Here is a 24946-nt window from a genome sequence, read left to right as displayed (position 1 = left end):
TGGTTTATCAAGAATGTTACTCTATAGGTTTGTGGGAAGTGATTTACCAAGAACGTTACTCTATAGGTTAGTGGAAAGGGAATTACCAAGAACGTTACTCTATAGGATAGTGAAAAGTGATTTACCAAGAACATTACTCTATACGTTAGTGAACAGTGATTTACCAAGAACATTATAGGTTAGTGAACTGTTATTTACCAAGACTGCTACTCTCTAGGTTAGTGAAACGTGATTTACTAAGAACACTACTCTATAGGATAGTGAACAGTGATTTACAGGTAGCCTTATGCTATAGGGTACTGAAAAATGATTAACTGAGAACGTTACGCTACAGTTTAGTGGAAATTGATTTACCAAGAATGTTACTGTATAGGTTAGTGGAAAGTAATTTACCGTGAAGCATTATACTATGGGAAAGTGAAAAACAGTTTACCGGGAACGATATGCTCTAGATTAGTGAAAAGTGATTTGCTGAGAATGTTACACCATAATGTTAGGGAAAAGTGATTTACTGAGAGTGATACTCTGTATGTTAGTGGAAAATAATTTAGCAAGAGTGCTATGCTGTAGCTTATAGTAAATAGTAATTTTCAGGTCCATTCGTCGTATTCACAAATTGGGTAATTATAAGGAAGAACTCCACATGAAAATAATGAAATTTATTACTGATCAATTTGTAATATGGTGTACATGATGCATGGTGTATATGATGCGTTCCTGATGAGAAAACTTATAAAAATAACCGAAATAATGTGATAAATTTACCATATTTTGTTTCACACAGGGAAGCCTCGAGAGAGATCATGGTTACAACACCCCCCCCCGAGGGATTAACGGAAATATGAACTAAAAACTTGAAATTTCTGATTATTTCACTAAATTTCTCAATACTGGAAATTTCTGATTATTTCACTAAATTTCCTCAGTATATTTCATATGTACAGTATCATATGCATCCATTTTCTACAAAGTTCAGTAAGAAAAATCGCATTGACAAACAAATTGTTGCTCATAACTTCATTAATTCCATAATCTTGATAAGGTGGACTTGTAATAGAGATGTGTTTACACTAGTACATAGTGTTGTTGGAGGTATTTTGTTGAAGGTTAACAAAAGAGATGGAAACTGGTGGCAAGTATTATTACTGGTTTACATGAGAGTGCTGTGGACAAGGCTGTTAACCTATTGAGAAAAGGTGTATATTGTTTGTTTGCTTGTTTATGTGTTCAAACTGGTGCCAAATGGTACTGAATCCTCATTTTTTATGTCCTATTTTTAAGTTTTTTTTTCTTGTCGTACCTCATGTCCTCATAGGAAGCTTAATAATTGTCTCATCTCCTCCTCCCCCTCCTCCTCCCTTACCCCTTTTCCCCCTCCTCCTCCTCTCTCTTTCCCCTGTCCCTTCCAGCCCCTTTTCAACGTCCATCTTTTTCCTTGTCCCTCCACCCTCTTAGCCACTTCTGTCTCCTCTCATCACTCTGTCCCACACACACATTGACACACACACACACACACACACACACACACACACACACACACACACACACTGGTTTAACACACACACGGCAAGTAATGACAGATTGAGTATGCTTGTGGAGTGACTGAAGGTTGCAAGAAGAAGTATAGAGACAAAGGTACAGAGACTAACTAATAATGGAGTGGTGTGTGCATGAGGGTGGCAGTTCATCCAAATGGGGGTAAGTAATAATGTAGTGGTGTGTACAGGAAGGTGACAGTTCAACCGGCGGTGGGATTACTAAGATGCTGTAAAGGAAAGCCATGGGTCAAGCAACTGTATTACAGGAAACTTGTAGATAAACTAAGGTGGAAGAGAGACTTTAGTCTTGGCAGGCAACTCTTCTAGGAGAAGGACACTCCGAAACCAAGCCAGCGGGCAGAAGGGCCCCTATAGCCTTACCAATCCAGTGGGTAGAAGGCCCCCCTATAGCCTTGGTAGGCAGCCCTTCTAAGAAAAGGTTACTCTGAATTCAAACCTTGTTCTCCAACCTAGTACTGTGCCACAGCTGTTGTACTGTGGCCCTCAGTGATCTTTGGTTTGAGTTCCCTTGCCTGAGGGTACAATCAGGCATTTATCCTCTTCTTCTTTCACTTTCTTGTTTTTTCAAAAAGTGTCTAGGGCAGGGTTGATGAGAAAGCAAAAGTTGCTTGTTGAATATCAGGAAAGTGCCTTTTTCTTTACCTGATCTTTTCCATCTGAGCATTTTATAATTTCTATATTCATCCTGACTGTCTTCCCCCAGTGGTTGTGGCAAACCTGGCGGATTTCTTGTTTGCCTAACAAGTTGTGCTGGCCCCATCTTGTCGACCAGTTGCTTCTGGCGGTTTGCTTCAGTGACATATGATCATGTTTATACATAGTTTCAACAGAATTTCTGTAAGGTATATACTGTTGTTGTTGGTGGTATTGTTCTTTATTGTTCTGTTGATCTTTACAATGTTACTGTTTTTATGAGTCTATGTATTAATCTATGTATTAGATTTGCCCCTGTAACTACGATTTGATAGTTTTATCTGAGACTCTTGTAAGCAGTAACAATTTAAATACTGAATTTTTAATCGTGAGGTTTGATAGCCCTGATTTTATTTATTATCACAACATCCTGCATGCGCAAGGTATGGCTGTATACAGTAAGTCTGGGTAACCTAGTTTTTGCCACAAAAATTTAGAGTGTAGTTGAACTTCATGCCACAAAAATTTAGTGTAGTTGCCATGAAGTTCTTTGTTTTAAAATTTTCGTTAAGTTCTACAGTGTTTACATATTTGCATCAAATATTGATGATTCTATATATGACTGTCTCTTTGAAAGGATTAGTATGGCTCAGTCTTAGGATTCAAAGGGTTCATTCACTATTTGTGGGTAATGTACATCACAGTGAGTGGCTAAATTCAAATGCCATAGATCAACATGGCTGATATGCTCTTTGATTTCTGTGTATCCTCCGATATTGTCCAGCTAATTGAGCCATGCATATTCCTGGTAATAGATTAAACCTCTTATTCACAGATGTTCCAGCTATTGTGACGTCCAAGGTCTGTGAATATACAGGCACTTCTGGTCATTGCACCATGGAGATGGACATATCTGTCAATCAGTATATTCCTAATGCCACCATTGGAAAAAAAGGTCTGGCTGAAAGCTAGAGCCAGTTGGGATTGCTTTATTGAAGCTTGTCAGGTACTTAATATTTCAAATGCTATACGAGATCCTGATTCAATGAAGTTAAATCAAATGCTAATGGCAATTTTAATGAGGTATGTCCCTAGAAAGGTAATCAAATTCAGGACAAATGACCAGCCATGGTTTAATGATACATGTAGACGCGCTCAACATGACAAACAGAATAAGTTCAACACATGGACGAAATCGTTCAAATGAAAAATAACTATATTTTTAAGTCTCGCCGTGTAGCAAGTAGAACTGGATGACCCTTTCCCCGATACTTGACATCCTGAACCTCTTCTTACAAAATTTGCATTTCACTCTAGGGATGTCAAGAAAATTCTGGATAATCTTGATAGCTGGGGTGGAGAAGATTCAGATGGGTTTCCCCCCCCTTTTTTTTTTTAAGTTTCTATTGCGTTGTCTTCCAAGGTTAGTAAATTCTAAATATAGATTTTTTGTCGACGCAGTATCTTTGCGGATGGGAACAAGCTTAGTAATACAGTGCTTGTTCCAAAGAGTGGCATTTCTGCAGACTGCACAAACTACAGGCCAATTTCTATTCTCCCTGTGCTCTCCAAAGTTGCTGAAAAGCTTATTTTCAAGCCACTATATAAGTATGTGAGATCTGAAGGTTGTTAGCTGATAGTCAATATGCATATAGAAGCAGTTAGGTACCTGCAGTGCACTTTTAGACATGTCATGCTATTTGCAAAAGAACCTTGATGTGGGTTTAGAGTGCAGAGTAATTCAAATAGATTTTAGTGCTACTTTCAGTTTAGTAAATCGTAAGACACTTATGATTTACTTTAGAATCTTGGAGTGGGTGGATATGTTTTAAGATTACTTCAAGATTTCCTTACAGGTAGGTAGCAGCGAGTTGCTGCTGATGTGATCTTTAGTGAACCAAGACCTATTGTGTCTGGAGTTCCACAGGGTAGTGTTCTAGGTCCACTGTTACTTTTGGCATGTACAAACGATAGGATTGTTGGCCTGGAGCACAAGATTGTTCAGTATGCCCAAGATGCAGCACTTGTAGGTGTAGTAAAGTCTCCGCTGATGAGAAATGATGCTGCCCTCAGCCTCAGTCGGGACATGGACCTGATCAGTGAATGGTGTAGTCAGTGGGGGTATGAGACTGAACTCTAGTAAAACGGAAACCTTAGCAGAACTCATGCTGAATTTCTAACCCATCCTCCCCTGCAGGTGGATGGAACATTAAGGGTACAGAAGTTGAAGCTTTATTTCAAGTGTGACTTTTGACTCGGAAGCTTTAACATTTTACTGTAACTATCTCTTCTTTGAGAAACATGAAAGTTTTGTGCAAATGCTGCAACGAAAGTTAGGTATTTTTCTTATGCCCATTTATTTATAAAAGTGATAAAAATTTCAGTGCAACCTGTTTAAGGTCATTTGTGCACAGCACAATAGGAATACAGTTCTCCGGTGTGATGTCTGCTTCTGAAGAGATTTATCTTTAGATAGGAGTGGTTCATGTTGGTAGGTTTCGCTCCAATAGTGAGCAGTTATGACTTGGACCATCGACGGATGGTCTCTTGTTTGTCACTTTTCCGTAAGTTGTATTTCAACAGGGATCTTTCACATTCACAATTGATCCCTGATCTCCTTTATCTGCCGAGAGCAACCAGATTCGCTGAGCAGCATCACCAGTATACAGTAAATGTGCCTCGCTGTCGAACTTCTCAGTTCCAGAGGTCCTTTCTTCCTCACACCGTGGAACAGTCTCCCTGAGGATGTCGTGCAATTGGAACTTCAAAAGTACAAGCAAAGATGTAATGCGTTACTACCTTAATGCTATTCTCCTTGCAATTTAGTACATTTTTAGCTATTAATGGTTTTTTTTTTTTTGTTTTAATAAGTAAGACCTCTTCTTTCTGTATTTCCCTTTCCTTTCTCTTACTTCCTAATGAACACCATGTTCTTTGGAAGCTTGAATTTCAAGTCAGTGGCCTGTGTGGGTTTGTTCCATATGAATAGGGTTCATCTTCTGAATAATAATGATAATAATAATAATAGAGGGCCATACTCTTGTGACCAAACCCTCCTAAAAGGAAAGCCTCGTGATATTTTTATCAGTTTTTATTAACTCTTGTATGCGTGTATTAACGTCCATGTAGTAATATGAGGTGTGTACATATGCTTACATCCATGTACTAATATACAGATCTATCTTTGGCAGTCACTTCCCAGTTCGGCCTTTTGTGGAGTCTGCTGTCAGCTGTTCAACGATGATACAAGGCGCCCTCTCAACCTGCCCTGCTCCCATCATTTTTGCGCTGAGTGTATTGATGACATTGCCCAAGATGCGATGGCTTGTCCCAATTGCCAGAAAGGATTTAAACTCACGTCAACTGGAGATTTAACGGTCAATCATGCTCTGGTTGACTGCATAAATTCTTTTTTAGCTGTGAAAAGAAAACCCAGTAAACGAGAGAGCAAGATGACTGCCAGGTACCAAGAAAGAATCGATGGTTTCAAAGAGGAGGTTTGCAAGAGCAACGAAAAAGTAATCGTGGACCTATGCATGAAGAAAGATGTCGAAGGCTTATGAAGGGGAGAGGAACAGCTTCAGAAGTCTCTCTCAACTCTGAAGCATCACTCAGTGAAGACATTCCTGCACATTTTCAAAAGCTAATATCTAAAGATCGATGAGGGGATCATCAAAAAGTCCAGCACGCTTGTCTCAAGTTGAAAGATTTTGAAAGATATACTGAAGAATGAAGGAAAACTCGTATCTGCAAGGACGGTACTGGACTCTGCTTCAACGCTCCAAGACGCTTCTGCTGTTATTGATGAAACGGGGGAAATCAATATGGTAGTCAGTGAATGGACAGAAAATTTAAAAGAGTATGTGGCCAAAGAGGATAAACAACTTCAGGAAAGAAACCAGGTATGTTCTCTTAATAAGCAACGTTTAAAGTGGTTTCAGTTAGTTGTTTTTTTGAGAAAATTGTTGCTTTCCAATTTGTTATTTGCATTCAAAGGTGATACAACACTCCTTAGACGTCTTTTATAATTCAGGAAAATGGGATGTGTCGTGCATAGGGAGGCAGTTGTTTATAAAGGTTTACACCTTCCATTATGGGAATAGATATGTTTGGAAAATGTACATAAGAAGGACAGTCTCTTAAAGTTGTGTTGAATAAAGTGGACATTGATATAATATAGAAGGCTGATAGGGAATGATTAAAGTTTCAAAAAATCTGAGGAAACAAATTGCGTGGAAGCCAATGAATTGTTGGGTTATATAGAAGTTTGTAATGTATCAGTATTAAGATCTCGCCTCTCGAGATCTACAGGTTCTTTAAAATAAAACAAGCAATTGGGCTGTAATGACTGACGAGAGGTGACAAACAAAGGAGGGAGGAGCAGAACAAACGAAAGTTACCTTAAAATTAATTTATTTACAGTAAGCTATGTACATATTTACAGTCGAGTCAGGTTTAATTTAAAATTAAAATTACTAACAAAAATTAATTACTTAAAGGCAAAATACAATACAAGTAATTTAAACTTCAAGTTAATAAATCAAAACACTTGAGCAGCAAAATATAAGCAAAATACACAGGCAGCATAATAAACTCCTCAAACAGATCAAACAGACACAAGTAGATAATATGAAATAGAAAAGCAATATTATAAATACGTAAACAGCATGCTACTAGTTACATTACAGCCAGAGTTACATAAACAACCTCAGACGAACTTTCAATAGAGCCGTCGAAACAGCCCCCAAGAGCTTGACAGGAACAGCAACACAACTCCGGACAGAGTCGACACGACAACCATCTCGTCCTCAAACACAGTGCTGACGTCCCCTCCAGTACTGACGACCACGACAGAGCCGACAAAACCATCTGACCCAAGAAACGTGTTGACGTCCTCCCGGATCACGACGACTATGACAGAGCCGTTACGGTAAACCATCTCTGTCCTCCAAGAAAACGTACCGACGTCCTCCTCCAGTTACGACGAACTCGACAGAGCCGACACGGCAACCATCTCGTCTCTCAAGAAAAACGTACTGACGTCCTCCTCCAGTTACGACGACCACGACAGAGCCGACACGGCAACCATCTCGTCCTCCAAGAAACGTACTGATGTCCTCCCTCCAGTTACGACGATCATGACAGAGCCGACACGGCAACCATCTCGCCCTCCCAGAAACGTACTGACGTCCTCCCTCCATCTACGAGACGACCAAGACAGAGCCGACATGGCAACCATCTCGTCCTCCAAGAAACGTACTGACGTCCTCTCCACCATGACGACCATGACAGAGCCGACACGGCAAACATCTCGTCTCTTAAGAAACCTCTGCTGTCAAGACCAGACTTCAGGTACGGATACCTGCTGCCAGCTACCCAGCTGGCTTGCTGCTACCCGGACCTGATTCGTTGCTGCATGAACCTGGGACTGACGAAGTCTGACGCCATCCATCAGACGTCAACCGCCAGCAAGAAAAACAAAGAAAACAAAGAGGCTATCTATCTGGAAACAATCGGCAAGCGATTGTTCCTAACACTTTCCCAACAGAAAAGATTTTCATTTTTTTTTTTTACAGACAAAACATTTCCCAATGCTGCCACACTCGCCAGCCAAAACAGAAATCCAACCTCTGGCCTAAGGTCGCCAATATTACGATCTCGGCCTCAGACCGAGTCTTTTAAAAATAAACAAGCAATTGGGCTGTAAATGACTTGACGAGAGGTGACAAACAAGAGGGAGGAGTAGAACAAAACGAAAAAGTTACCTTTAAAATTAATTTATTTACAGCTACAAAACATATTTACAGTCTGAGTCAGGTTTAATTTAAAATTAGCATTACTAACAAAATTAATTACTTAACAGCAGCAAATACAATACATGAATTTAAACTTCAAGCACAAATCAATAACACTTGAGCAGCAAAAACATCAGCAAAATACACAGGCAGCATAATAAACCTCAAATAGATCAAATAACACAAGTAGCATAATATGAAATAGAAAAGCAATATTATAAATACGTAAAATAATGCTACTAGTTACATTAACAGAGTTACATAAACAATCTCAGACGAACTAAATAGACTTTAAACAGGAAGCCTCTTGACAGCAAACACAAACATCTAGTTAACCCGACAGAGTCGACACTGACAAACCATCTCGTACTCCAAGTGCGCTGACGTCCTCCTCCAGTACCGACGACCAAAGAGCGACAAAAAATTCCTCCAAGAAACGTATGACGTCCTCCTCTCGATCACGACGACCGCGACAGAGCCGACACGGTAAAATAATCTCGTCCCCTCCAAGAACGTATGACGTCCTCCACCAGTTACGACGACCATGACAGAGCCGACACGGCAAGCATCTCGTCTCCAAGAAACGTGTACTGACGTCCACTCCAGTTACGACGACCACGACAGAGCCGACACGGCAACCATCTCGTCCTCAAGAAAACGTACTGTCGTGTCCTCCAGTTACGACGACTATGACAGAGCCGACACGGCAAAACCATCTCGCCCTCCCAGAAACGTACTCGACGTCCTCCTCCATCTACGACGACCAAGACAGAGCCGACACGGCAACCATCTGTCCTCCAAGAAACGTACTGACGTCCTCCCAATTACGACGACTGGTGACAGAGCCGACACGGCAACCATCTCGTCCTTAAGAAACTCTCTGCTGTCAAGACCAGACTCTCAGGTACGGATACCTGCTGCTGCTACCCAGCTGGCTTGCTGCTACCTGACCTGGATTCGTTGCTGCTGGCGAACCTGACTGACGGTCTGACGCCATCCATCAGACGTCAACTCGCCAGCAAGAAAAACAAAGAAAACAAAAGAGGCAATAATTCACCAAGGGAACACCGGCGTCGATTGTTCCCTAACAATCAGTAATATATTTTCTTGATCTTTGTTTTATCCCTCCGAGTAATGGGACAGTGCACCTCATGTGGTGCACTCTAGGCTTTATTAAAACTGAAGCTTATGTAAATCATTAAATAGACGTGACTTCAGAATTAGAGAGATTCCAGTTTATATAAATAATACATCATAGATGGAGAACTTATACCCATCAGTGATGTTGTTTAAAAGTATGGCCAACAGTTATAGAGTATAATGAATTTATTTGTTGAAAGGAATTTTCATTGGTCAAGTAAATGCTATGTTTTTTTTTCATCTCAAATTGTATAGTATATCTACCAATCTGACCAACCTGTGCAGTTCACTACAAGTCTGACCCATCTGTTACTAGTGCTGTGAGGATGATGGATGGGGGTAAATTTTGTCTGTTTGTTATATAGATCACAGTAGCAATAGTGATACAAGAATTACAGTAGGAAAGTGTGAAAATCTTGGCACTGACTGAAGTTCTATGATATTTATGTAAACATATTATTGATTTGGATGTTGTATCTATTCATTAAATTGGATACAATTTACAGGAACTGAAGGCGTCTGAAAGGTTTCACAGCAACCTTATGAAATTCCTGCTCCATGAACCTGGAGAAGAGGCTTTCCATCCCATCCCTATTACAGTTGCTGCTGCAAGCAAGATGGATCTTTCAAGCCAAGTAACGGTTAGTGAGAATGGATTTATTTTTATCCATTGGTCTGAACTTTTAACTGTAAAATTCGCGCCAGTGGCATTTCTTACTGAAACCAATATTGGATAAATTTTTAGTGAAAGTGATTATCACTCAAACCAATATTGGATAAATTTTTAGTGAAAGTGATTATCACTCAAAACCGTATTGTGTTCATCATCTTAGGCTATATGGCTCTAGGTATTAATATTACGAATAACGCCATTGTCTCTTATCATCATAGGCTATAGGGCTCTGGGAAATGAGCACCCCTGTAAAAATTCTAGTAGAAGAAGGACGAGTCTTTGCTCTCCAGGAAAAAAATAGTAAGAGGAGGTCTGCCAAAATCACCATTGAAAATGGAGAGCTGCTCCTGTATAGCTTACAAGACGAAGATGAACCTATCCCCAAAGCCTATTATGTACAGGTAATGTATTTGTTATCTTTGGTTGTGATAGCTACCATTTATTGAAAGTAAACTGTTCTGTTCACAATAGGAGGAAGGGAGGTTTATTATATTGTAATTGAATTCTCTTTCAAACTGAGTGAAATGGTATCTATAATATTTGATATGCAATTTCTTTTCTCTCATCAGTATGAAGATGTTCTGAGCCTAGCTAACTCTAAAAGTACAGTCTTCCTGGACTTAGGGACCAAGGGACTGTCAGTTGGAAGAGTCTTCATCCTACTTACTGACAAAGGCAGAGCCAACAACATTCATGGACACTTCACAGGTGGCTCTGGAGAAAGCTATTTAGGTACGCCTTTGCAAATAGGTAACAAAGGCCAGCTTTGGGAACGAGCTGTGTTTGGTTACCAGGTCTCGGAAGCAGTAAGTGGGAATGTAGCAGCTTATTCTCTGAAGAAAAACAATGTCATACAAAGCAACAGGGGGTTAGTTTTTCTCCTGAATACTTCCAGGACACCACCTCTGATTGGTATCCATACGGGTCCATATATGCCAAACAGTGGTTCACATGTGGGCACTGTGGAAGAAGGTATGGCCATACTGAGTGGCGCCATTCACTGGTCGGAGGATGTAAAGGATATTATTGTTAGCCAGTGTGGCTTGGTATTACCTACCAAAGTCACTCTTGCCAGCCCAGATAATTCGTATTCAAACAATTTGGCTGGGAGCCAGTATAGTAAATCCAGTTTATTTGGAAATTCAGAGAGTTTAGTAATGCCAGACGGTTGTCACTCTGCCGCCCTCGGCCATTGTGTCTTCTTGTGTGTGTTCTTGTGTATGTTTGTAATTGCATGTAGGTTATGGGGACATGACAGCACTGAAAAATGTAGGCGTATTGTCACACATCGCTACGATGACACACATCACTACGATGAAGAAATATATTGAAATTCCTGGATAATATGTTTAACATTTATTTTTTGGTAATGAACAGGAGGGTTACATTAGTTGTTTTATGATAATGTGAACTTGTACGTCTGTTCTGTATTCACGTTAATTGTATAACCAGTCTCCTTTTTCAATCATAACCTGAATGCAGAATGGAACCGATAGCGTGTGTGTGCGTGCGTGCGTGCGTGCGTTTTCTTCTTCTTCTCTCTGAACCTTGTAACTGTGGTACATTAGAGTGCCCTTGAAGTGTTATTCTAAGTACTTCATGTTCAATTAATTCTCATTTAATTATCATCTGATGTGTTTAACTTTGTTATTAAATCAACTTTAAGTTTAAATTCAACAAATATGTTTCAATACCCTCCATTTAATTTCCTTGTAGTCACATAATAGAATTTGAACTGATTAATTTTGTATTTGTGTTCATACTTTCAAATTATGCAAGTAACTTACAAAAACGAGATACCAAATGGCAAGTCCGCTAAGGTCTGAGAACAGACCCGTGACGACTCGAGACGGGGGTTGGGCGGAGGGTGGTAGAGGGCCAGGCGACCACCACTCATATCTCAAAGCAACTTTATGATCTTGGTCATGTCTTTAGGAACTGCATGTTATCCGTGTTGGTACAGAATTGTTACGTAAGGCTTCAGCTTTTTTGACCAGGTAAGCTAACGACATACACACAAAGTCCACTTGTCCACACAATCGCCTTTCTGCCACAGTAACGTTACTAATATCCTTTCAACTAAGCTCTACCAAGAACGGGATATATGTGTATATATATATATATATATATATATATATATATATATATATATATATATATATATGTCTGAAAGTACTAAACAGTACTAAACTAGTTACCTTGTTAAATTGGTACGTTGATAAAATAAAGGGAAACACTATAAATGATTCATATCTAACATATAAATAATTTAAGCAAATAGATAATCTCTTATAAAAGAATTATTTGCAAAATAGTATACATAGTTACACGACCTAAACATATTTTATAGTAATGATTTTGTCTACATATGCACATAGATATTTGTACCTGCTTTTATCAGCAAGTGCTAAATATTTTCTTTTATTTACAAACCGACCAATCGTATTTCCTATCATTATACGAAATGCCAGAGTGATTTGCCATTCAAATGAGGAGACGAATCACCGTAAACCGCAAGAAGACAGAACGAGGGAGTCAAGAACGGGAATGTAAACTGTGGCCTAAAGTGTAACTTCTTGGAGAACAATTTTAGGGATCCGTCATAAACTTATTATTTTTATTGTTATTCAAATGTAACCTATTCATATGGAACAATCCCACAGGGGCCATCGACTTTAAATTCAAGCTTCCAAAGAATATGGTGTTCATTAGCAAGGAGTAAGCGGAGACTGGTAAAGGGAAATGCATTAGAAAAAAAAGAGAGAGATCCCACTTATAAAAATAAAAAGAAAATAAGTTAATTAATGTGATAAAATGGCAGGAGAATTGTATTAGGGTAGTAATGCATTACGCCTTCGCCTGACCCTCTGAAGTTCCAATTGCACGACATCCTCTGAAGGGAAGCTGTTCCACAGTCCAACAGTGTGAGGATGAAGGACCTCTGGAACTGAGAAGTTCGGCAGCGAGGCACATTTACTGCATATTGGTGCTGCTGTTCAGTGAATCTGGTGTCCCTCGCCAGATAAAGGGGCTCTGGGACCAATTGTGAATGCGAAAGATCTCTGTTGAAATAGAACGTCTGAAACTTGCATATGTCGAATAGTCTCATGGCAAAGGATTATAGTCTACTATTTTTGTTTTTATTTTTAGCTGACGGTAAATATCACGTCGACATCCCTGAAACTATTCTTGGTTGGTGGAAGCGCACCGTTAGCATTCACCGTTTGTTACTATGATATTGGCTGTATAATTAACGTCACAATTATATATATATATATATATATATATATATATATATATATATATATATATATATATATATATATATATATATATATATATATATATATATATATGAGATTAGAAGATTCTACAACTGCTCTAGGTAAGCCATTCCACATTTTATGTGTAGTCAAGATAAAACTCCTAACAACTAAGTAACATTAAACTTGATACAGTGTTAGAAAATGACATATCTCTTCTGGATCGTATAAATACCTACTTTTGAGTTTTAGAAAGGTTAAATTTTATGCCCCAAAGCCTCCTACCCCACTCGTGAATACGTGCCAGGTCTCAATTCAAGGATTCTGCAACCATAGACCTTACCCATGGATGAAGAACAACAGCTAGAAGAGTAACACTATCGCCACAGGCGGTTTGTTCTAGAGACCTTGTCACACATCACTGGTGTAGATAATAAATAGCAAAGGTCCAAGAACACAACCCTGAGGAACAACTCAAATGACATTAATAAGCTACTATGCTGGCCATCAACACAGGCCCTTTTTGGGCTCTATTAAAAAATTCTTTTAAAATAATAAAAAAAAGATCCATCAATTCCCAAAAATCTTAGCTTGTAGTGCTTCGTGAATCACACGGTCAAGAATACATTAAATTCTAGACCGACCATGAGTGCTTCTGCAGAGCACTCTACAAGTCGATAGATATTGACAAGAGTGCACCACAATTACCAAGACCTTCAGAAAACCCAAACTGCAATGCTGGTGGCGGGTTATCATTATTCAACGAGCTACAAAGACGCTTATTGTGTGTGTAACTGAAATTGGAAGACATCAAGCAGACAGTAAAGAACAAAACAGGGAAGTCTGAATCTGACAAAAGAGATAGGCCAGCCTCTCAGAGGAGTGAAGGCTGTAGAAATCGCAAGAAACGGCAGCAAAAACAGAATTAAGAAGCATAACAGTAGAGGAAAAGTAGCAGTCATTTTTGTTTATCAAAAAAAGAAAAAAAATGTTCACCTTCATATTTTCAGATGAATAATTATGGAAAGAAGCTTCTTTGTTTTATTCTAAAACTGACATAATTAAATATAGCAAAACATTAAACAGAACTATATGAATTTGGTACAAGGTCAAACGTCGAAAGTATTGAGAGAGAGAGAGAGAGAGAGAGAGAGAGAGAGAGAGAGAGAGAGAGAGAGAGAGCCAGTATCGGATAACCTGATTTACTCCATTTCATTAAAAACACTTCAATATCAAACAAAAGGTAAATATGAAATGGCAGATGATTAACAACAGAAATCAAGATGCAACAAAGCGCTGCATGTTCGTTGCCAATGCTGCTGAGTCACGACTGTTTTGGCTGCTCTGGGGATGTGCTCGAAGCAAGAATTGGCGAGTGAGCAACTTCGTCTGGTGGAGGGGGTTTCAACGTTGCCGCGAAGCAGGGTGTGGTAACATCACACAATGGCACAGGAAGAATTGGCGTCCTGAACGGGACGAAAGGTTTAGCAAGCATGTACACGGCCATCGAAGTCGTATGTCTGAAAACGGACATTGGCTGAGTCTTTGTCACTTGCATCAGATTCACATTAAACTAAAGACGTTTCTTTCGTGGACCTAACCAAAAAAAAAAAAAAAAAAAAAAAAAAACAGTAAAAAGAGTATTCGTCTTGATGGAAAGATTAAAAGTTATGAAAGAATTATCATTCAAACATATACTGTTGACGAGTGTGTGTGTTGGTTGGTTGTGTGTGTGTGTGTGTGTGTGAGAGAGAGAGAGAGAGAGAGAGAGAGAGAGAGAGAGAGAGAGAGAGAGACTGCTGACATACGACTAGCTTAAGCTATAACTACACCTCACTGAATTATCATTCAGTGAAATGTAGTTCACTGAATTATCACTCAGTAAAATGTAGTCATAAAAAAATGCTCAAATGTAGTTGTCAAAAAAAAAAAAAAAAATGCAGAAATGAAGTTATGAAAAAAATGCAGCAAACGGCAACTGTAGTTCGGAGGTGACGTGTACATGACTGGGGAACTCGGGCTGAACCTGAACGGCTTCCTCCCACCCCGCCCAACATTAAGGCTGGTAAGAGAAATGCAAGTTAAAAATTTTCCCTTTAACAGCACATTTTAGTTTGCTAAATAAAACCACAAACAACAATTGTGTGTACGTTTAAATAACTGAAAACTCATATTGCAAATAACCATAGCCAACTAATAAATGCTCACTTTACTAAATTTCACTCAGCATAGAGACAAACAGTGATAAAGCCACCCGTCCGAATCATGAACGTATTCTCAAAACGTCGACAGCCGAACCCGCCCACTAGACTCCACTCCCGCTAGTGCGCATATCATGAGTGGCTCCCTCAAGCAACAGACCGCAAAGACTTGTTTTCGAACATCCAACCTCATTTCAGCGTTTTAGATAAAAGAGGACATTCACTACAACTTCGCAATGGTAAGTGTGATTTGTGGGTCGCATATCATGCGTTGAAAAGGCTACCGAGAGCGTTACGCTATCGGTTAGTGGGAAGTGATTTACGGAGAACGCTACTCTATAAGGTAGTGGAAAGTGATTTACCAAGAATGCTGCTCAATAGCTTAGTGGAAAGTGATTTACCAAGAACGCTACTCTATAAGTTAGTGGAAGGTGATTTAGCAAGAATGCTACTCTACAGGTTAGTTGAAAGTGATTTGCCAAGAACGCTACCCAATAAGGTAGTGGAAAGTGATTTACCAAGAACGGTACTCTATAGGTTAGTGTGATTTACCAAGAACGCTACCCTTTAAGGTAGTGGAAAGTGATTTACCGAGGATGTTACTCTATAGATTATCGGAAAGTGATTAACAGAGTAAGTTATGCCAAGTGTTAACCTGAGAAATGCGTCAATATCATAGTACAAGAGCGTAGTGGTGCGGCTGTCTTAACAAAACCGTTACACTCTTCAGAATCTAATGCGTAACTTTACCAACGCCTTTGTAATTACTTCGTGCATTTACCATCAAAATATTGTTTCCCGCTTTCTCTTTGTTAGTTTATTGTACATCATCAGAGTTAGTTTTATTGCACTACGTGGCATTTTGTCCTGTGAACAGATCCAGTTGGGCTGTCAGTTGTTACACTGGTGGGGAAGGGTTTTGGGCATTACAGGCTTGTTGTTCGCCCTTGTAAGGGGTAGAGCATTTACTTACTACAATCCATGTTACGTTTTTGGTATTTTAGCCTATTTTGACAAGTAACCATTACAGCTTATTGTACTGTATATCGGAGAATGTAATGATATTGAAAATTACTTTTATATTTTCCAATCCTATTATATAGAATATTTTCACTTCTCGAAAAATGAATGATCTTTATAGTTGCTATAGTAGCATTTATTGTTAAAAAATACTTTATTTGCTTCTTAGGTATTTTTTCTCTATTTGTATAGTAACTTGTTACCATTGCTCTTATTGTCATGGCAACAAAAAAGTGACAAAGTAACAAGAACATAGAAAACAGTATGAGCTTTCATTGTTATCAAAATAGAGCTTTAGATAGCAAATACAAAATAAACACATATAATGATGATAACTCATACTACTTCCTAAGTTTATTACCCTTTATTTTAAACAACCACTCATCAGATACTCAGAGGAAAACAAAACAATTTAGGAATGTTGCTATAATTTAGATTAGACTAAGCAACCGCGTACCAACGTAGGTTTTGAGAGTTGCCGCATCTTTTATTTCCCTTACTGAACAGCATAATATGTTGTGATGTGTGTGTGTGTGTGTGTGTGTGTGTGTGTGTGTGTGTGTGTGTGTGTGTATACTGCTATATTTTTGTTATTGTGCGTGCTTTTAATATATTGATTTAATACAAATTGTGACTGTCAACTGCATTTCACTATTTTCCTTTATTAAAATTAAAATTTAGCCTATGGGGAAATGTTTATATTATACATAAATATATATAGGTAAAGTAAAGTTCAAAATATTAAAACTTCTACCGGATAAATAGTTTTGTCATGGAAAAATATTACAAGTCAAGTATTGTCGTGAGGTAATTTGTGAGAAGAGATAGAAAATGGCGCTCTGAAGAGGGTTATAGCAATCCCCCATACAGCCGCTAAACAGGCTTGTAGCAGTTCTCTGGTTAGTGAACAGTGAATTACAAAGAACGCTACTCTATAGGTTAGTGGAAAGTGATTTACCGAGAACGCTACTCTATAGGTTAGTGGAAGGTGATTTACCGAGAACGCTACTCTATAGGTTAGTGGAAAGTGATTTACCGAGAACATTACAGGTTAGAGGAAAATTATTTACCAAGAACGCTCCTCCACAGGTTGGTGGAAAGTGATTTACCAAGAACGTTATTCTTTAGGTTAGGGGAAAGTGATTTACCAAGAATGCTCCTCTATAGGTTGGTGGAAAGTGATTTACTAAGAACGTTACTCTATAGGTTAGCGGAAAGTGATTTACCGAGAACGCCACTCGGCAGGTTGGGTGGAATGATTTACCAAGAACAAGCATTTCATACCGACGTTAGCAGCGATTTCCAAGAACGCCACTTCCAGGCCAGTGGAAGTGGTTTACCAAGAACGCTACTCTATAGGTTGGTGGAAAGTGATTTACCAAGAACACTACTTTATAGGTTGGTGGAAAGTGATTTACCAAGAACGTTACTCTGTAGGTTAGTGGAAAGTGATTTACCAGGAATGCTATTCTATAGGTTAGTGGAAAGTGATTTACCAAGAATGCTACACTACAGGACAGTGAACAGTGATTTACCAAGAATGTTACTCTGTAGGTTAGTGGAAAGTGATTTACCAAGAACGTTACTCTATAGGTTAGTGGAAAGTGATTTACCATGAACGCTACTCTATAGGTTAGTGGAAAGTGATTTACCAAGAATGCTACACTACAAGTTAGTGAACAGTGATTTGCCAAGAACATTACTCTATTGATTAGTGGAAAGTGATTTACCAAGAACGTTACTCTAAAGGTTAGTGGAAAATGATTTACCATGAACGTTACTCTATAGTTTAGTGGAAAGTGATTTACCATGAACGCTACTCTATAGGTTAGTGGAAAGTGATTTACCAAGAACGCTACTCTATAGGTTAGTGAACAGTGATTTACCAAGAACATTACTCTGTAGGTTAGTGGAAAGTGATTTACCAAGAATGTTACTGTATAGGTTAGTGGAAAGTGATTTACCATGAACGTTACTGTATAGGTTAGTGGAAAGTGATTTACCAGGAACGCTACTCTATAGGTCAGTGAACAGTGATTTACCAGGAACGCTACTCTATAGGTCAGTGAACAGTGATTTACCAAGAACATTACTCTGTAGGTTAGTGGAAAGTGATTTACCATGAACGTTACTGTATAGGTTAGTGGAAAGGGATTTACCATGAACATTATAGGTTAGTGGAAAGGTATTTACCATGAACGCTACTCTATAGGTTAGTGGAAAGGGATTTACCATGAACGTTACCTCATAGGTTATGGTGGATTTACCAGTAAACGCCACACTATAGGTTAGTGGAAAGTGATTTACCATGAACGTTACTCTATAGGTTAGTGGAAAGGGATTTACCATGAACGTTACTCTATAGGTTAGTGGAAAGGGATTTACCATGAACGCTACTCTATAGGTTAGTGGAAAGGGATTTACCATGAACGTTACTCTATAGGTTAGTGGAAAGGAATTTACCAGGAACGCGCATTTATAGGTTTATGGAAAGTGATTTACCAAGAACGCTACTCTAGTAGGCTAAAGTGAACAGTGATTTACAATGAACGCTACCTAGCAGGTTAGTGGTTGATTTTACCAGGAAATGCTATCAATAGGTTAGTGGAAAGTGATTTTACCATGAACGTTACTCTATAGGTTAGTGAAAAAGTGATTTAACAGAATGCTACCTGTTATTAGTGAAAGGATTTACCATGAACGCTACTCAATAGGTTAGTGGAAAGTGATTTACCAGGAATGCTACTCAATAGGTTAGTGAACAGTGATATACCAAGAATGCTACATTACAGGCCAGTGAACAGTGATTTACCAAGAACATTATAGGTTAGTGAACAGTCATTTACCAAGAACGTTACTCTATGTGTTAGTGGAAAGAGATTTACCTTGAACGTTACTCTATAGGTTAGTGGAAAGTGATTTACCGTGAATGCTACTCTATTGGTTGGTGGAAAGTGATTTACCATGAACGCTACTCTATTGGTTGGTGGAAAGTAATTTACCATGAACGCTACTCTATTGGTTGGTGGAAAGTGATTTACCATGAACACTACTCTATTGGTTGGTGGAAAGTGATTTACCGTGAACGTTACTCTATAGGTTAGTGGAAAGTGATTTACCATGAATGCTACTCTATAGGTTAGTGGAAAGTGATTTACCAAGAACCCTTCTCTATCGGTTAGTGGAATGTGATTTACTGAGATTGTTACTCTCTAGACTAGTGGAAAGTGATTTACCGAGAATGATACTCTATACTCTATAGGTTAGTGATAAGTGATTTACCAAGAACATCATAGGTTAGTAAACAGTGATTTACCAAGAATAATATAGGTTAGTGAACAGTTATTCACCAAAACTGCTACTTTCTAGGTGAGTGAAACGTGATTTACTAAGAACACTGCTCTATAGGTTAGTGAATAGTGATTTAAAGATAGCCTTATGCTATAGGGTACTGGAAAATTATTAACTTAAAATGTTACGCTACAGTTCAGTGGAAAGTGATTTACCGAGAACGTTAGCCTACTGTATAGGTTAGTGGAAAGTGACTTACCATGAGCGTTACACTATGGGATAATGAAAGCAATTTATCGGGAACGATATACTCTAGTTTAGTGAAAAGTGATTTGCTGAGAATGTTACACCATAATGTTAGGGAAAAGTGATTTACTGAGAGTGATACTCTGTATGTTAGTGGAAAATAATTTAGCAAGAGTGCTATGCTGTAGCTTATAGTAAATAGTAAGTTTCAGTTCCATTCGTCGTATTCACAATTTGGGTAATTGTAAGGAAGAAATCCACATGTATCATAAATAATGGAATTTATTACTAAACAATTTTTAATATGGTGTACATGATGAATTGCTGATGAGAAAACTTATAAAAATAACCGAAATAATGTGATAAATTTATCATATTTTGTTTCACACAGGGAAGCCTCGAGGGATATCATGGTTACAACATACCCCCCCCCAAGGATTAACGGAAATATGAACTAAAAACTTGAAATTTCTGATTATTTCACTAAATTTCTCAATATACAGTATTTCATGTATACAGCATCATATACATCCATTTTCTACAAAGTTCAGTAAGAAAAATCTAATTGACAAATTGTTGCCCATAAGCTCATTAATTCCATAATCCTGATGAGGTGGACTTGTAATAGAGATGTTTTTACACAAGTACATAGTGTCTTTGGAGGTATTTTGTTGAAGGTTAACAAAAGAGATGGAAACCGGTGGCAAGTATTTATTACTGATTTACATGAGGGCCGCTGTGGACAAGGCTGTTAACCTATTGAGAAAAGGTGTATATTGTTTGTTTGCTTGTTTATGTGTTCAAGCTGGTGCCAAATGGTACTGAATCCTTTTTTTATGTCCTATTTTTTATTTTTTTTTTTTTGTCGTACCCCATGTCCTCATAGGAAGTTTAATAATCGTCTCAACTCCTCCTCCCCCTCGTCCTCCCTTACCCCTTTTCCCATTCTCCCTCCTCTCCCTTCTCTTTCCCCCTGTCCCCTTCCAGCCCCCCCTTTTTTTTCAACCATCCATCTTTTCCTTGTCCCTCCAACCTCTTAGCCACTTCTGTCTTCTCTCATTACTCTGTCCCTTACACACACACACACACACACACACACGGCAAGTAATGACAGGCTGATCATGCTTGTGGGAGTGACCCTTGAAGCTGCAAGAAGAAGTATAGAGACTAAGGTACAGAGACTAACTAATAATGGAGTGGTGTGTACATGAGGGTGACAATTCAACCAACGGGGGGATAAATAATAATCGGGTGGTGTGTACATGAAGGTGACAATTCAACCAACTGGGCGAGTACTAAGATGCTGTAAAGGAAAGCCATGGGTCTAACGACTGTATTACAGGGAACTTGTAGATAAGCTAAGGTAGAAGAGAGACTTTAGTCTTGGCAGGCAACTCTTCCAGGAGAAAGATAGTGTGAAACCAAACCAGTGGGCAGAAGGTCCCCCTATAGCCTTGGTAGGCAACCCCTCTAAGAAAAGATTACTCTGAATTCAAACCTTGTTCTCCAACCTAGTACTGTGCCACAGCTGTGGCCTTCAGTGATCTTGGGTTTGAGTTCCCTTGCCTGAGGGTACAATCAGGCATTTATCCTCTTCTTCTTTCACTTTCTTGTTTTTTCAAGTTGCTTTGTTGGATATCAGGAAAGTGCCTTTTTCTTTACCTGATCTTTTCCTGCTGAGCATTTTATAATTTCTATATTCATCCTAACTGTCTTCCCCCAGTGGTTGTGGCAAACCTGGCCGATTTCTTGTTTGCCTAACAAGGTGTGCCGGCCCCACCTTGTCGACCAGGTGCTTCTGGCGTTTTTTTCAATGACATATGATCATGTTTATATATACTTTCAACAGAATTTTTATAAGGTATATACTGTTGTTGTTGTTGGTGGTATTGTTCTTTATTGTTCTGTTGATCTTTATAATGTTACTGTTTTTATGAGTCTATTTATTAGTTATGCTACTGATTTTATGTTGTTAACATTAATTCTTTTGGGAGACATTGATCTGAACCTTGGGCTTGTTACTCACTGCAGTAAGAAAAATTTCAAAGCACTTTGCTCAAATATTCGAGGCTTAATGTCAAATTTTCTTGGTCTCCAAATTTGCCCCTTCAACCACTATTTGATATTTTTATTTGAGACTCTTGTAAGCAGTAACAAGTCAAAGGTTGAATTTTTAATCGTGAAGTTTGATGGCCTTGATTTTATTTATTGTCGCAACATCCCGCATACGCAAGGCATGGCTGTATACAAAAAATCTGGATAACCTATTTATCGCCAGAAAAATTTGGAGTGTAGTTGCCATGAAGTTCTTTGTTTCAAAATTTTCAGTAAGTTCTACAATGTTTACATATCTGCTGTGTCACACTCCAAATATTGATGATTGTTTATATGACTGGCTCAGTCTTAGGGTTCGGAGGGTTCATTTGATATTTGTGGAGACTGTAATGCACATCACAGTGAGTGGCTAAATTCAAATTCCATAGATCAACATGGCTGATCTGCTCTTTGAGTTCTGTGTATCCTCCGATTTTGTCCAGCTAACTTACGAGCCATGCATATTCCTGGTAATAGATTAAACCTCATATTCACAGATGTTCCAGCTATTATTGTGACGTCCAAGGTCTGTGAGTATACATACAGGCACTTCTGGTCATTGCACCATGGAGATGGACATATCTGTCAATCAGTATATTCCTAATGCCACTATTTGAAAAAAGGTCTGGCTGAAAGCTAGAGCCAGTTGGGAATGCTTTATTGAAGCTTGTCAGGCACTTAATATTTCAAATGCTATATCAGATCCTGATTCAAAGAAGAAGTTAAACCAAGTGCTAGTGGCAATTTTAATAAGCTATGCCCCTAGAAAGGTAATCAAATTCAGGATAAATGACCAGCCATGATTTGATGATGCATGTAAACCAGCTTACCATGACAGACAGACCAAATTTAACACATGGACAAAATCGTTCAAATGAAAATTAAACTATTTTTTTTTTAGTATCGCCGTGTAGCGAATAGAACTGGATGTTCCTTTCCCTGATACTTGACATCCTGAACCTCTTCATACCAAATTTGCATTTCGCTCTGAGGATGTCAAGAAAATTCTGGATAATCTTGATAGCTGGGGTGGAGAAGATCCTGATGGTTTCTTCCCCTTGTTTTTTGAAAAAGTTTCCAGTGTGTTGTCTCCCAAGATTTGTAAAGTCTATAGATTTTTATGTCGACGTAGTATCTGAGAATGAGAGCAAGCTTAGTAATACAGTGCCTGTTCCAAAGCGCTGCATATCTGCAGACTGCACTAACTACAGGTCAATTTCTATTCTTTTAGTGCTCTCCAAAGTTGCTGACAAACTTATTTTTAAGCCACCGTATAAGTATGAGAGATCTAAAGGTTGCTAGCTGATAGTCAATATGCATATAGAAGCAGTTAGGTACCTGCAGTGTACTTTTAAACATGTCAAGCCATTTGCAAGAGAACCTTGATATGGGTTTTGAGTGCAGGGTAATTCAAATAGATTTTAGTGCTACTTTCAGTTTAGTAAAACATGTTACGTATGATTTCACTTTTTTAACTTTGGAGAAGCGATATGTTTCGAGGATTACTTCAAGATTTCCTTACAGGTAGGTAGCAGCGAGTTGGTTGTTGATGGACTTTTAGTGAACCAAGACCTATTGTGTCTGAGTTCCAGGTAGTATTCTAGGTCCACTGTTATTTTTGGCGTGTGCAAACGATATGATTGTTGGCCTGGAGCACAAGATTGTTCAGTATGCCCAAGATGCAGCACTTGTAGGCATAGTAAAGTCTCAACTTATGAGAAATGATGCTGCCCTCAGCCTCAGTCGGGACATGGACCGGATCAGTGAATGGAGTAGTCAGGGGGGGTATGAGACTGAACTCTAGTAAAACGGAAACCTTAGCAGAACTCACTGAATTTCCAACCCATCCTCCCCTTCAGGTGGATGGAACATTGATGCATGAGGCTGAAGCTTTATTTCAAGTGTGACTTTTGACTCAGAAGCTTTAACTATTTTACTGTAACTATCTTACTTTTGAGGAACATCTAATGAAAGTTTCAACAAATGCTGCACGAAAGTTAGGTATTTTTCTTAAGGCCCCATTTATTTATAAAAGTGATAAAATCAGTGCAATTCTGTTTAAGGTCATTTGTGCTTCCATTACCAGAATACTGTTCTCCGGTGTGGATAATACTGAGCTGCCAGAGATTTATCTCTTTTGATAAAGTGGTTCACATGGTGGAGGTTTCTGTTTCCTAATAGTAGCAGTTATGACTTGGACCAATGATTAGTTTAGTCTCTTGTCACTTTTTCATATGTGGGTATTTCAGCAGAGATCTTTCACATTCAATAGATCCTGATCTCACGATTTATCTGGAGCATCCAGATTGCTGAGCAACATCACCATGCAGTAAATATGTATCGCTGTCGAACTTCTCAGTTCCAGAGGCTCTTTATTCCCTCACACCACTGACTGTGGAAGAGGTCTCCTGAGATGTCGCACACTTGGAACTTCAAAAGTTCAAGTGAAGACGTACGTGTTACTGCCTTAATGCTTCTTCTGCATTTAATACATTTTTAGCTATTAATTATTTTTTTGTTTTAATAAGTAAGACCTCTTCTTTTCTCTATTCCTTCCATTTCTCTTGCTTCTAATGAACACCATATTCTTTAGGCTGAATTTCAGAATCAAAAGTGGCCTGTGGTGTTTGTTCCATATGAATAGGTTCATCTTGAATGATACGATATGTGTAATAGAGGGCCGTACTCTTGTGGCCTCCTAAAAGGAAAGCCTTTTTTTATCAATTTTTATTGCTCGGTGTGTGCGACTATTATCGTCCATGTAAGTAATATGAGGCGTGTACATATGCTTACATCCATGTACTAACATAGATCTATCTTTGGCAGTCACTTCAGTTCACTTTTTGTGAGTCTGCTGTCATTGTTCAACGATGATACAGGCGCCCTCTCACCTGCCCTGCTCCCATCATTTTTGCACCGAGTGTACTGATGACCTCATTGCCCGAGAAGCGATGGCTTGTCCCAATTGCCAGAAAAGATTTAAAGTCAAATCAACTGGAGATTTAATGGTTAATCATGCACTGATTGACTG

The 24946-nt window shown here is 38.7% G+C and overlaps 2 protein-coding genes and 1 long non-coding RNA gene across 5 annotated transcripts in view; 2 read left to right on the top strand and 1 right to left on the bottom strand.

Annotated features, from left to right (window-relative positions):
• The window catches only part of LOC136844939 (uncharacterized), a 14567-nt gene extending 3086 nt beyond the window's left edge, over positions 1–11481 (top strand). For 2 of the 3 annotated variants that reach the window (XM_067114355.1, XM_067114345.1), the window contains exons 2-5: positions 5384–6094; positions 9634–9768; positions 10019–10201; positions 10370–11481. In XM_067114355.1, the coding sequence (XP_066970456.1) occupies positions 6017–6094; positions 9634–9768; positions 10019–10201; positions 10370–11131 (1158 nt within the window). In that variant the 5' untranslated portion in view covers positions 5384–6016 and the 3' untranslated portion in view covers positions 11132–11481. The remainder of the gene's footprint in view (positions 1–5383; positions 6095–9633; positions 9769–10018; positions 10202–10369) is intronic. The other variant, XM_067114365.1, reaches the window with a different exon arrangement.
• Positions 5271–24946, bottom strand: LOC136844950 (uncharacterized). The gene is made up of 2 exons (XR_010855020.1): positions 24807–24946; positions 5271–5455 (listed from the first exon to the last, which is right to left on the bottom strand). It is a non-coding gene; the product is annotated as an uncharacterized lncRNA (long non-coding RNA).
• The window catches only part of LOC136844934 (uncharacterized), a 28386-nt gene continuing 17685 nt past the window's right edge, over positions 14246–24946 (top strand). Inside the window, exons 1-2 of the mRNA XM_067114321.1 lie at positions 14246–15128; positions 15291–15503. Of these exons, the coding sequence (XP_066970422.1) occupies positions 15501–15503 (3 nt within the window). The 5' untranslated portion in view covers positions 14246–15128; positions 15291–15500. The remainder of the gene's footprint in view (positions 15129–15290; positions 15504–24946) is intronic.

This window comes from Macrobrachium rosenbergii, chromosome 2 (assembly GCF_040412425.1).
Source record: "Macrobrachium rosenbergii isolate ZJJX-2024 chromosome 2, ASM4041242v1, whole genome shotgun sequence".
Lineage (NCBI taxonomy): Eukaryota > Metazoa > Arthropoda > Malacostraca > Decapoda > Palaemonidae > Macrobrachium > Macrobrachium rosenbergii.
The sequence above is the reverse complement of the archived record's forward strand: the minus strand, read 5'-3'. Positions and strand labels throughout refer to the sequence as shown.